The 14,480-nt window shown below is 35.5% G+C and overlaps 1 protein-coding gene across 2 annotated transcripts; it reads left to right on the forward strand.

Moving 5' to 3' along the window:
• The first annotated feature begins 8,129 nt into the window (after positions 1–8,129).
• LOC113345552 (indole-3-acetic acid-amido synthetase GH3.6-like) lies at positions 8,130–10,941 on the forward strand. 2 transcript variants are annotated; one of them, XM_026589312.1, is made up of 3 exons: positions 8,130–8,637; positions 8,839–9,740; positions 9,855–10,941. In XM_026589312.1, exons 1-3 carry the CDS (start codon positions 8,273–8,275, stop codon positions 10,457–10,459), a joined length of 1,872 nt encoding a protein of 623 aa, XP_026445097.1. In that variant the 5' UTR covers positions 8,130–8,272; the 3' UTR covers positions 10,460–10,941. The 2 variants fall into 2 exon arrangements, with proteins under 2 accessions (XP_026445097.1, XP_026445098.1); XM_026589313.1 differs by having other exon boundaries at positions 8,531–8,637; positions 8,844–9,740.
• Positions 10,942–14,480: the final 3,539 nt, after the last annotated feature.

Here is a 14,480-nt window from a genome sequence, read left to right on the forward strand (position 1 = left end):
CCTCTGAAAGGAAATATGTGCAGTTGATGAAGCTTTAAAGGACTAAAACGTCTTTTAAGCTGGAAATTTTTTGACAATTTGCAGATAACTGCAGCTAATTTTCCATCTACTGTTTTTGGTCAAATAAGGCCTAGCATTGTAAGAAATAAAAAACGAGGCTTAGTTTTGTAAACCATAAAAAAAAAACATGCCTAGATTTGTAAAAAGCCCAATATATACAGTTATATGCCTACTCTTGACCCTCATTTTCAAATCTAAGCATCTTTTTTTATTTCTTACAGATCTAAGCCTATTAAAGGAATTCCATCTAAATCTGTTATCTCAGTCCATATCTCGTGTTGACTAGTCAATAACTCGCCAAAATCTCGTTTAGGGAGATCTCGTGAACTTTGCTGAGATTACCAAAATACCCTTTATATACTTGTGTCCACAGCCTTGGTGAATCTTGTCCAGATTAATCTAAGTTCAATTCTCATTTTCTTCAACCTTCTTCTTTCTGATTCTCTCTGGATCTTCTAAATCAGTTTTTTCTTCTGCTAAAATCAAGAAATAACTTAGGGTTTTTTGTCAAATCAAACCTAATTAACATTATTTGTGGATGTTTAGAAGAGATTGTATCATTGGATTGAAGATTTAGTGTTAGTGAAGATGACGAGACGAAAAAGACAGTTTAAAGATAGGTTTGTCACAAACCCACTTCAGTTTTTAGTGATTTTTATCTGATTGTAAGCATGTTATAGTTATTGGGTTTATTTGTATGGGGTTTTCGTTGATGAAATTCGATCAGCTGTAGAGGAGACCCAATTTTGGTGATGAAATTGGATTAACTGTAGAAAAGACTCAATTTTTATCTAATTGAGATATAAATTCATCGTCCAGCGGTGGTACAAATGAAATTGAAGGAAAAAAATTAAGTAGTGGAAATTTTTCAGGAATGGTGTCTACAAATCAGCAAGGTGTTTGAGAAAATGCGTGCGAGACAAGTTCATCCTGAGAAATTTCATTTCTCAGTCAAGCAGTTGCTGCCATATTCCACTCCATAACGGGAGATTCACAGGCAGTGATTGTCATTCTACTACAACAACATCAACTGAATTTGGGGGGTTCTTAAATGGATCTATTTTGGGGGTTGCTAGATTCAAATATGTATTATTCTTGGCAGTTTGATTCTCATATTAGGAATCGACATAATCAAGGTTCTATAAGGAGATGAAATTGGTTGAATCGATGTTGGTTAAACATCAACATTGATGGGTTTCTGGTTTTCGAGAGCAATGAACAACACAAGGAGAAGATGGTACAAACATGAGATAGTTTGAGTTCGATCTGTGGTGTTTTTATGGATGAGGTTCAATCCAGCTATTTCAGTTTCTATCAACAGTACATCAACAGATTTTGGGATCTCAGAGGTTTGATGTGGTTTTAAATTGTATAGCTCGTTGACAAATTCTTGATCTAGAGCAAAGGAACTGAGATATGAAAGCAGGTGATTAAATAGTTATTGGTGATGATGGCTTGTGTCTGCAGTTATCAAGAGAAACACAACGAACCTATATTCTACAGGCGGTGTTCAAGTCTGCATTCTGAGGTCTCAGCAGTTTGTGATTTTACAGCACCAACAATGGGTATTTGGGGGTTTTAGTGTGTTGGTCATATGGGCAGTTATTAAAATTTCAATGAACATTATGACAACAAACAAATTAGGGTTTATATCAATGAAGATTTGATTTATTTTAAGTCTGAAGTTGATACCAGAAGTGTTGACCGATTGAATATGAAGTGGTGGTAGTTGGTTGTGATGGTAAGGAAGGTGTTGATGCCTTGGTCATGGTTGTGAACAGACTGAGCAAAGACATTGTTTGTTGACATAGTTGATTGCATATCTTATTTTTCGTGGAACTGATTGAAGTGTTAAATCAGTGGAAGAAGGTGGTGTGGATGAAGATTTAGAAGTCGTCATAAATTAAGAGATGTGTTATTGTTTATCTGGTCAGGAAGTAGGAAGGTATACTGGGTTCAGGCCGACGAGTTGGCAAAGAGAGAAAGTATCAACTAATATTGTTGGTGGCTATATCTCTTACGCATGTACTTTGTACACGAAATCATAGTCGTTCGCTTTGAAAGGCAATCTGTGTAGTTGATGGTTCTTTGAAGAACTAAAACGTCTTTTAAGATTGAGAAATTTTGACAGCTGGCAGATAACTGTAAGAAATAATTCTTACAGATCCCAGTCAATATCTCGTGCTGACTAGTCAATAATTCGTCAAAATCTCGTTTAGGGAGATCTCATGAACTTGCTTAGATTACCAAAATACCCTTTCTATACTTGTTTCCACTGTCTTGGTGAATCTCTTCCAGCCAAATCTAAGATCAATTGTCATTTTCTTCAACCTTCTGCTTTCTGGTTCTCTCTGGATCTTCTAAATCAGTTTTTTTTATGCTAAAATCAAGAAATAACTTAGGGTTTTTTGTCAAATCAAACCTAATTAACGTTACTTGTGGATGTTTAGAAGAGATTGTATCATTGGATTGAAGATTTAGTGGTGGTGAAGATGACGGGACGAAAAAGATAGTTTAAAATGAGATTTGTCACAAACCCACTTCTGTTTTTAGTGATTTTTATCTGATTGTAAGCATGTTATAGTTATTGGGTTTATTTTTCTGGGTTTTTCGTTGATGAAATTCGATCAGCTATAGAGGAGACTCAATTTAGGTGATGAAATTTGATTAACTGTAGAGAAGACTCAATTTTTATCTAATTAAGAGATGAATTCATCGTCTAGTGGTGGTATAAATGAAATTGAAGGAATGAAATTAAGTAGAGGAAATTGTTCAGCAATGGTTTCTACAAATCATCATGGTGTTTGAGAAAATGCGTGAGAGACAAATTCATCCTGAGAAATCTAATTTCTCATTCAAGCAGTTGCTGCCATATTCCACTCCATAAAGGGAGATTCACAGGCAGTGATAGTCATTCTACAATAACAACATCAACTGAATTTGGGGGTTCTTAAATGGATCTATTTTGGGGGTTGCTAGATGAAAATCTGTATTGTTCTTGGCAGTTTGATCCTCATATTAAGAATCGACAGAAGCAAGGTTCTATAAGGAGATGAAATTGGTTGAATCGATGTTGGTTACACAACAACATCGATGGGTTTCTTGTTTTAGAGATCAATGAACAGCACAAGGAGAAGATGGTATAAACTTGAGATAGTTTGAGTTCGATCTGTGGTGTTTTTGTGGTTGAGGTTCAAGCCAACTATTTCAGTTTATATCAACAGTACATCAACAGATTTTGGGAGCTCAGGGATTTGATGTGGTCTGAAATTGTATGGCTCGTTGACAAACTCTTGAGCTGGAGCAAAGTCACTGAGATATGAAAGCAGGTGATTAAATATTTTCCGGTGATGATGGCTTCTTTCTGAAGTTCTCAAGTGAAGAACAACGAACCTGTATTCTATAGGCGGTGTTCAAATCTACATTAATGAGTCTCAGCAGTTCGTGATTTCACAGCAGCAACAATGGGTATTTGGGGGTTTTAGTGTGTTGGTCTTATGGGAAGTTATCGAAATTTTAATGAAGATTATGACAACAAACAAGTTAGGGGTTATATCAATGAAGATTTGAGTTGTATTCAGTCTGAAGTTGATACAAGAAGTGTTGACCGATTGAATCTGCAGTGGTGGTAGTTGGTTGTGCTGGTAAGGAAGGTGTTGTTGCCTTGGTCATGACTGAGCAAATGTATTGTTTGTTGCCGGAGTTGATTGTGTATGTTGTTTGTCGTGAAAACAGTTTGAAGTGCTAAATTAGTGGAAGAAGGTGTTGTGGATGGAAGATTTGGAAGTCGCCAGATGATGAAGAGAGGTGTTATTGTTTATCTGATCAGGAAGTAGGAAGGTGGACTGGGATCAGGCCGATAAGTTGGCAAGGAGAGAAGGTATCAACTAATATTGTTGGTGGATATATCTCTTACGCATGTATTATGTATACGACACCATGGTCGTTCGCTCTGAAAGGAAATCTGTGCAGTTAATAGAGCTTTGAAGGACTAAAACGTCTTTTAAGCTTGAGAAATTTTGACAGCTGGTACATAACTGCAGTTAACTTTCCATCTACTTTTTTAGTTAAATAAGGCCTAGTTTTGTAACAAACAAAGAAGAGGTTTAGTTTTGTAAACCATTAAAAAAACAGGCATACATTTATAAAAAACCCATTCCTATTGGATTATATACAGTTATAGTCCTCTTCTGGACCCTCATTTTCAAATCTAATCCTCTTTTTGTATTTATTACAGATCTAAGCCTATCGAACGGACTCCATCCAAATCCGTTATCTCAGTCAATATATCTTGCTGACTAGTCAATAACTCGCCAAAATCTCGTTTATGGAGATCTTGTGAACTTGCTGTTATTACCAAAATACCCTTTCTATACTTGTGCCTAATGTCTTGGTGAATCTCGTCCAGCCAAATCTAAGATCAATTGTCATTTTCTTCAACCTTCTGCTTTCTGGTTCTCTCTGGATCTTCTAAATCAGTTTTTTCTTCTGCTAAAATCAAGAAATAACTTAGGGTTTTTTGTCAAATCAAACCTAATTAACGTTACTTGTGGATGTTTAGAAGAGCTTGTATCATTGGATTGAAGATTTTGTGGTGGTGAAGATGACGGGACGAAAAAGATAGTTTAAAATGAGATTTGTCACAAACCCACTTCTGTTTTTTGTGATTTTTATCTGATTGTAAGCATGTTATAGTTATTGGGTTTATTTTTCTGGGTTTTTCGTTGATGAAATTCGATCAGCTGTAGAGGAGACTCAATTTAGGTGATGAAATTTGATTAACTGTAGAGAAGACTCAATTTTTATCTAACTAAGAGATGAATTCATCGTCTAGCGGTGGTATAAATGAAACTGAAAGAATGAAATTAAGTAGAGGAAATTGTTCAGCAATGGTTTCTACAAATCAGCATGGTGTTTGAGAAAATGCGTGAGAGACAAATTCATCCTGAGAAATCTAATTTCTCATTCAAGCAGTTGCTGCCATATTCCACTCCATAAAGGGAGATTCATAGGCAGTGATAGTCATTCTATAATAACAACATCAACTGAATTTGGGGGTTCTTAAATGGATCTATTTTGGGGGTTGCTAGATGAAAATCTGTATTGTTCTTGGCAGTTTGATCCTCATATTATGAATCGACAGAAGCAAGGTTCCATAAGGAGATGAAATTGGTTGAATCGATGTTGGTTACACAACAACATCGATGGGTTTCTTGTTTTCGAGAGCAATGAACAGCACAAGGAGAAGATGGTATAAACTTGAGATAGTTTGAGTTCGATCTGTGGTGTTTTTGTGGTTGAGGTTCAAGCCAACTATTTCGGTTTATATCAACAGTACATCAACAGATTTAGGGAGCTCAGGGATTTGATGTGGTATGAAATTGTATGGATCGTTGAAAAATTCTTGGGTTGGAGCAAAGTCACTGAGATATGAAAGCAGGTGATTAAATAGTTTCCGGTGATGATGGCTTCTTTCTGAAGTTCTCAAGAGAAGAAAAACGAACCTGTATTCTATAGGAGGTGTTCAAATCTACATTAATGGGTCTCAGCAGTTCGTGATTTCACATCAGCCACAATGGGTATTTGGGGGTTTTAGTGTGTTGGTCTTATGGGCAGTTATCGAAATTTTAATGAAGATTATGAAAACAAACAAGTTAGGGGTTATATCAATGAAGATTTGAGTTGTATTCAGTCTGAAGTTGATACAAGAAGTGTTGACCGATTGAATCTGCAGTGGTGGTAGTTGGTTGTGATGGTAAGGAAGGTGTTGTTGCCTTGGTCATGACTGAGCAAAGGCATTGTTTGTTGCCGGAGTTGATTGTGTATGTTGTTTGTCGTGAAAACAGTTTCAAGTCCTAAATCAGTGGAAGAAGGTGTTGTGGATGGAAGATTTGAAAGTCGCCAGATGATGAAAAGAGGTGTTATTGTTTATCTGATCAGGAAGTAGGAAGGTGGACTGGTATCAGGCCGATAAGTTGGCAAGGAGATAAAGTATCAACTAATATTGTTGGTGGATATATCTCTTACGCATGTACTATGTATACGACACCATGGTCGTTCGCTCTGAAAGGAAATCTGTGCAGTTAATGGAGCTTTGAAGGACTAAAACGTCTTTTAAGCTTGAGAAATTTTGACAGCTGGTACCTAACTGCAGTTAACTTTCCATCTAATTTTTTAGTTAAGTAAGGCCTAGTTTTGTAACAAATAAAGAAGAGGCTTAGTTTTGTAAACCATAAAAAAAACAGGCAAGACCATTCCTATTGGATTATATACAGTTATAGGCCTCTTCTGGACCCTCATTTTCAAATCTAATCCTCTTTTTGTATTTATTACAGATCTAAGCCTATCGAACGGATTCCATCCAAATCCGTTATCTCAGTCAATGTCTCTTGCTGACTAGTCAATAACTCGCCAAAATCTCGTTTAAGGAGATCTTGTGAACTTGCTGAGATTACCAAAATACCCTTTCTATACTTGTGTCCACTGTCTTGGTGAATTTCGTCCAGCCAAATCTAAGATCAATTGTCATTTTCTTCAACCTTCTGCTTTCTGGTTCTCTCTGGATCTTCTAAATCAGTTTTTTCTTCTGCTAAAATCAAGAAATAACTTAGGGTTTTTTGTCAAATCAAACCTAATTAACGTTGCTTGTGGATGTTTAGAAGAGCTTGTATCATTGGATTGAAGATTTTGTGGTGGTGAAGATGACGGGACGAAAAAGATAGTTTAAAATGAGATTTGTCACAAACCCACTTCTGTTTTTTGTGATTTTTATCTGATTGTAAGCATGTTATAGTTATTGGGTTTATTTTTCTGGGTTTTTCGTTGATGAAATTCGATCAGCTGTAGAGGAGACTCAATTTAGGTGATGAAATTGGATTAACGGTAGAGAAGACTCAATTTAGGTGGGCAGTTATCGAAATTTTAATGAAGATTATGACAACAAACAAGTTGGGGGTTATATCAATGAAGATTTGATTTGTATTCAGTCTGAAGGTTATACAAGAAGTGTTGGCCGATTGAATCTGCAGTGGTGGTAGTTGGTTGTGCTGGTAAGGAAGGTGTTGTTGCCTTGGTCATGACTGAGCAAAGGCATTGTTTGTTGCCGGAGTTGATTGTGTATGTTGTTTGTCGTGAAAACAGTTTGAAGTGCTAAATCAGTGGAAGAAGGTGTTATGGATGGAAGATTTGGAAGTCGCCAGATGATGAAGAGAGGTGTTATTGTTTATCTGGTCAGAATGTAAAAAGGTGGACTTTGTTCAGGCCGATGAGTTGGCAAGGAGAGCAAGTATCAACTAATATTGTTGGTGGATATATCTCTTACGCATGTAATATGTATATGAAATCATAGTCGTTCGCTCTGAAAGACAATATATGCAGTTGCCGAAGCTTTGAAAGACTAAAACATCTTTTAAGCTGGAAAATTTTTGACAGCTAGCAGATAACTGCAGCTAATTTTCCATCTGCTTTTTTTGTTCAAATAAAACTTAGTTTCTGAAGGAAAAAAAAAGGAAGCTTAGTAAAAACCCGCTTGGATTTGTAAAAACTCATTCCTATTTTTGTCACGCAGTGCACAATTATGGAACAGCACAAACGATTTGTTGAAACTTGAAACCTCAACTGTCCAACTACTTCAAAATCGGAAAACGTGAACCCATCACGTTACAATGACAGTTGACAACGTGACCGAAGGTTCTGATCTCTAGTTTCATTACTTTAAGAAAACATATCGGAAAGCGTGAACTCGTCACGTTAGTCATGACAGATGAGAACGGGAGTGAAAGCTCAGATCTCTAGTTTAATTAATAAAGCGTATCCCATAACTTTTGGGCAAAAAGATCTTACACATGATCTCCACAAAAATCGTAACATATCCTGTCATAAAAGGAGTCTGTAGCTTTGTTATAATAACATTTTCCTATTGTAATTTGTATCACCGTGACACTGCAGCCGGTATCCCAAATTAATAAATTAAAGGCCCTCACAGTCACGGCACATGGCCGAGAAAACAAATTATATTCTGAAACAAATCAATATTCTGTTTCAAGGTAATCCCGTTTCCCAGAAAAAAAATGTGTTAAGACGTGCATTACTACGTACTAATGCAGCGCCAATAACTATAAACTCTTTCTACTTAGCTAAAAAAAGAAACACTTTAAACTCTTTCTCTCAAACACAATAGGATTTCTCTGGCGAGATTATATTCATTACTACCATGTCTTCATCCAAAACTCCGGTAAGCACATCATCTATAGCAGATATTCGTATCAGTACTAGTAATGATGATTATTATGACGACGAGAGGTATGAGAAGGCACTCCAATACATTGAAGAAGTCACAACCCATGCAGATGAGATTCAGAAAAGGGTACTTTCACAAATACTATCCATTAATCAAAATGTTGAGTACTTACAACGACATTGTTTAAGCGGGCATACAGACCTTGAGACGTTCAAGAAGTTGATTCCTGTTATTACTTATGAAGATCTCAAACCTGACATTGATCGTATTCTCGCTAATGGAAATACTGATTCACCACCCATCCTCTGCCAACACCCTATTTCTAAGTTCTTTAGAAGGTCAGTCTCTCACAACTGTCTATCTCAGTTACACGCGTATGAGATTTTCACTTGAGTTCTTAATTAATAATGTGGCAGATTAGAAAACGCCCCCTTATTGGTGCATGTGGAGGTTTTTCAATTTCCCTTATAAAGTAAACATAGTCCTTTCATAATGTTTATGTTAATGCATTGGTTTTTGTATAACTTATTCACATGTAGCTCAGGAACTTCATCCGGAGTGTGGAAAAGCATACCAACAACAGAAGATGATGCCGAGAGGAGATCCTTTTTTAGAAGCCTTATAATGCCAATCATACGCCAAAAGGTTCCTGATTTAGACAAAGGAAAAGTAATGTATCTGATTTTTGTAAATCCACAAGTTAATACACCAGGAGGTATAACACTTAATGCAGCAAGTACAAGTTTCTTCAAAAGTTCATATTTTCTAAAAGAGTTCAATGAGGATCCTTATTATAACTATACTAGCCCTATTGAAACCATGTTTTGCGAAGATTCTTACCAAAGTATGTACTCTCAATTGCTGTGTGGGCTCTATTATAGTAATGAAGTTCTTCGATTAGGTGCACCAAACGGTTCTGGTCTGGTTCAAGCCATCCGGTTCTTGCAAGAAAATTGGACCATTCTATGTAATGACATCCGGACAGGAAGTATTACAAATGTGAAAATTACAGACCCTTCAGTGCTAGAGGCAGTTTTGAAGGTACTTAAACCAAACCCCAAACTTGCAGAATTTATAGAAACTGAGTGCAAGAGAGATGAATCATGGAAAGGGATCATAGCAAGGTTATGGCCTAATGCTAAATACATAAAGACTACTGTAACAGGATCAACCATGTCGCATTTCATCCCAACCATAGATTCTTACAGCAACGGTCTCCCGATTGTTAGTATTCGGTATACGTCTTCCGAGTGTTACTTAGGTCTTAACCTTAATCCTCTGTGTAAACCTAACGAAGTATCCTACACCCTTATACCTACTATGGGATATTTCGAATTCATACCGGTTGATGATCATGAGAAGCAACAACATCCGGAACTAGTTGATTTGGCAAATGTTAAGCTCGGACAGGAATATGAGATTGTTGTCACCACTTATGCTGGTAACTACTACATTTAATTTTTGTTTGCGTTTAATTTTCACAAATTAAATTTTCAATATCCAGCTTAACGAATTGATTTGGTTTTGCATTATGGGTACGTATACATATATGTAGGGCTATACCGATATAGAGTTGGAGATGTGCTAAGAGTTGCAGGGTTCAAAAATAATGCTCCACAGTTTAATTTCATGCGGAGAAAAGATGCACTTTTAAGCATTGAAACTGACAAGACAAATGAAGTCGAGCTCCAAAATGCAGTGCAAAAGGCCGCTAAACATCTCGTTGAGTTCAATCTATCTCTTGTTGATTACACTAGTTATTCTGATAGATCTACTATTCCAGGACATTATGTCCTCTTTTGGGAGCTGCAATGGCCAAACAACAACGATATCGTCAGAGCCACATCATCGGTGTTTGAGCAATGTTGTCTCACAGCAGAAGAATCCCTCGGTACTGAATACCGTCATCTTCGTAATCAAAGTCATAAAAGTTCCATCGGACCTCTTGAGATAAGAATAGTCGAGAAGGGAACTTTTAAGAAGTTGATGGATTATGCGACCACTATAGGAGGTGCAGCAGTTCATCAGTATAAGACACCACGAAGTGTGAAACTTGCTCCCATTCTTGAGCTTCTCAACTCCAGAGTTGTTTCGAACTACATCAGTCCAAAATGCCCGTCTTCAGAGTTGCAGAGAATTAATCAGCATGATCATCCATGATTAAAGGGTGCGGTATGTACCTAGTTTAGTATTTACCATATGCAAGTGCAAGATACTGCAAGCACAGTGAGATGAGACGCTCCAATTGCAAACAAGAGAGCCTATAGTTCTTTTATTATCAAAGCCGCTTGTTTTTATAGATTTCTTTTATTAATGTTGTGTTTACTTTTTACGAGTATGAAATCTGTTCAACTTGATTTCAACTGTTTAGCTAAATAGTTATACTTGGTTTCACTGAGAGTTTATGAGTGTCAAACTTGATTTCAACTATTTAGCTAAATAGTTATACTTGGTTTCACTAAGAAGGCGGACACCCATGCTGCCTCAATCAATGGTTATGAAGATGTGCCAGCCAACAGCGAGGCATCTCTACTAAAAGCCGTCTCAAAGCAACCTGTTTCAGTTGCCATTGATGCCAGTGGCCAGGACTTTCAGTTTTACTCAAGCGGGGTATTCACAGGAACTTGTGGGACCAAATTAGACCATGGTGTTACCGCAGTAGGATACATAAGGATGCAAAGAGATGTTGATGCTAATGAAGGTCTATGTGGTATTGCCATGGAAGCCTCCTACCCAACTGCAGAAATGTAACTGTAGATGAATATTTCCCCTTGATGTATCTATGTTTATCCTTTCCCTATATTAAATATAGGGCTGTCAATGGATGCTAATGTAACGGATATTGGCTCTGTCATTGCCGTTAAAAATTAGCGAATATCCGATATCCGTTAAGTTCCGACGGAAATATGAAATTCAAAAAGGTGACTGTTAAGTTGGACTTACCGGATAACAAATATTTTTTCAATACCATCCGGTATGTCACAGGACATACACAAAACATGTTTAAAACACATAACAAATACACAGAACAACTTCTAAATCCAAGAAAACAAGTCCTAAATCCAGGCCTCACAAAAAAAACATGCAGATGTTCATGCCACACAAGAAACAAGTTCAGAGTCTTCTTCAGATGTTCTAGCAAAAGAAAAACCATGTTTTTTGCAAAAGAAAAGACAAAGGATTAAAGGAACTCCATCAGCCAGCAACTGCAAATGCATTCCTCAATCTCCAAATTCTCCACTGCCAACTGCATCTGCAAATGCATTGCTCCATCTCCAGATTCTCCACTGCTAACTGCATCTGCAAATGCAAATGCATTCCTCCTTACTCATTAGTTCAGAACTTCTGCATTTTGAACTTCTGTAAACTAGTATTCATTACTCGTTCCGATATCGGTATAAAATTAATACTGCAAGTATTCATTGTAGAGTTTCGGTTAACTTATGGCTAGGAAATGATGAATTCCTATCGGTAAACACTCATACGTATAGGAATTCATAATTTCCCAGTCCTGAGTAAAAAAAGTTATTGGTTTCCTATTCGTAAATGAATTACTTACGGTTAGGAAAAGAATAAGAATAATAGATTTAGGTTTGTTTTAATTAGATTAGATTTAATGAAGAAAAGGTAATAAGGTACTAAGTTTAATTTATAGGGGGAAAATTTGAGCTTTTACATCAATGAGGTCCCCCTCTATCAACATTTTGGTCACTATAATCCATTGCAGCCTCAAGACCCCTGTTGGGTGCATCCAATAATAGGATTCTATATTACTACACCCAGAAATTCGATCAAAAAATTTATTAATGAAGATCTATGTGGATAACGAGAAATGTAATTGAAGATGGATATGTCTTCCTGATATATCTATATATATCCTTCTCTTATGTTGACAACATATAGTTGATTATAAATACAAAGATAAAAATGAATTGCCATCCATAATGTTTATCAATCAAATTTAGTAGGAAGTTACCAACCTAAAAACACCACTATATTGGAATCATAATTCGGTAACTTTATATACCTTTCTAGTTTGAAGCTTATAGAGTTTATTTGAGGCATTCCACTTGAAGATAAAAAGCGATATTTTGAAGTAAAATGAAACATCCCTTATCTAACTATTTTAGTTATTGGTTAATTTTCCCTTGATTAATTAGTATTAATTTGATTGATTAACAAATGTTTAGTCTTGTTAACTCATAAATCAACTAATGTTAATGATTACCAAACATGACTTTTTTTTTTTAATATCATCAACCAAGAATCGGTCGATGTTTATTCCCTCTTAGGCCGATTCTGTTTGATGTTCATCATTCATGAAAAAAAACTCTGAATCAGTCGATACTAATTACTACATAGACCGATTGTAGCTTCAAAAACAAACAAAAATTATCCTTTTTATCCAAAGTTGGTCGATATTAACCTTCACATTATAACCGATTATTTGCTGGTATTGAAAAACTAATTATTTGTTGTTGTTGAAAAAGATCAAACATATTCATACTCATTTCAATTAGAATCTAAAATCATACTCTTTTTTAAATTGGGTGTAAAATCATACTCATTTTCAATATGGGTATAAATTTCAAGTAAACATACTTGAACTGAAAACGTGTGTCCGTCACTCGGCTATACAATGAGTATGATTTCATACTCATTCTACTATCGAGTAGTAATTGAAAAAAATTGGTTAACCAACATAATCTGTCTGTCTTTATAGGAAATCAAAGAGTATAAAACCGTTTTACATGAACATTCACATAATCCGAGTCTATAAAAAAACACGCAAAAAATTTGGTATTTCTTCCATACCAGAATCATACGATATGGGCATGAACATCAACCGATTCTGGTTAAATTTTCTTCAACCAGAAAACACATACATAATAATCGGTTGACATTGTCAAGAATATATAGGATTATTATTGGAATCAGTCAAGTATGTACGTCGACCAATTATGGTCAAACAAAGAAACCCAATATTTTTTGTAATTTTTAATTTTGAATGGATAAATCAATCACAAGTATAACGAATAGAAATGGGTTGCAATCGAGGATGTTTAGTTTGATTTTTTTTCAAAAAAAAGAAAAGAAGATGATTAAATTTCATTTAAAGCGATCGATATAGTTAGAATCGATTGATAAAATTAGGTCTTAATTTTAGTTTGTGAAGGAAATGATTTGAGTGAGTTTTAGTTTTGATAAGATTTGAATTGGCTTAAAATATAGATGGATAAGGTTTAGGATTAATTTTTAATAGCGATGAAAACTTAGTACTTTTACCTAGTTTAGATACTCCTTATCTCTTTAGTATAGGTGGGTGAAGAAAATGATAGGCCTGAAATAATTCATATATGCATCAATCCAGGAAGGTTTATATAGGCAAAAGATTTTGATATACTTTAATGGAAATATATACAACAATAATATCAAAATGAGATACGCCCATAAAATATTTCAACATTTATCCTTATTATTTATTGATGGATATTGCAAGTCGTCTCCTAAGATAAGAAATCATAATAAATAGGGTATCAACCATAATTTTAGTAGATAAAAAACCATGATCATGAAAGAAACAATGAATCAAGGTTCATAAGGTGAGTTATTTTTGGAATCTGTTACATCCGGGACAAAAGGAATTGGACAGATATGGGACAGGAAGTGGCAGCCTTTGAGATCGTAGATTAGTAGGGGGTGTTTTTGTGTACAAACGCGTATAGGCGTCACGTCGTTTAACCTCTCCCTTTTTTCCTGTCTCATATCTTGACTATCTTTTTGTATTTGTTTTTGTCCCAAATTTAGCATTTTCCGTTCTTTTTACGGGTCAAAAGATGATTATACTGTCGATATGGTACCGTATAAAATTTATAAATTAATGATGTTGTGACCACCATAGTTTGTTAATTACGTGAGATATTAATTAATAGATAACGCATCTGTCCATAGAATCAAATTGATACAAACACAGACTTATGAGGTCTTAACGTGTTTGCCTGCTCTTATACCAATTGAAAACATGGAGGTATAACAACCACACCTAATATTTCGTTCAGAAATCTGTATGGACTAAATTCCAATATAATTTCAAGAGCACTAACTTAAAATTCTGAATCAATCATAAAGATATCAAAGAGATTTATCTTTTTATCAATTCAATCAGTAAACCAAATAGATA

Source organism: Papaver somniferum, unplaced genomic scaffold (assembly GCF_003573695.1).
Source record: "Papaver somniferum cultivar HN1 unplaced genomic scaffold, ASM357369v1 unplaced-scaffold_81, whole genome shotgun sequence".
NCBI classification, from domain to species: Eukaryota; Viridiplantae; Streptophyta; class Magnoliopsida; order Ranunculales; family Papaveraceae; genus Papaver; species Papaver somniferum.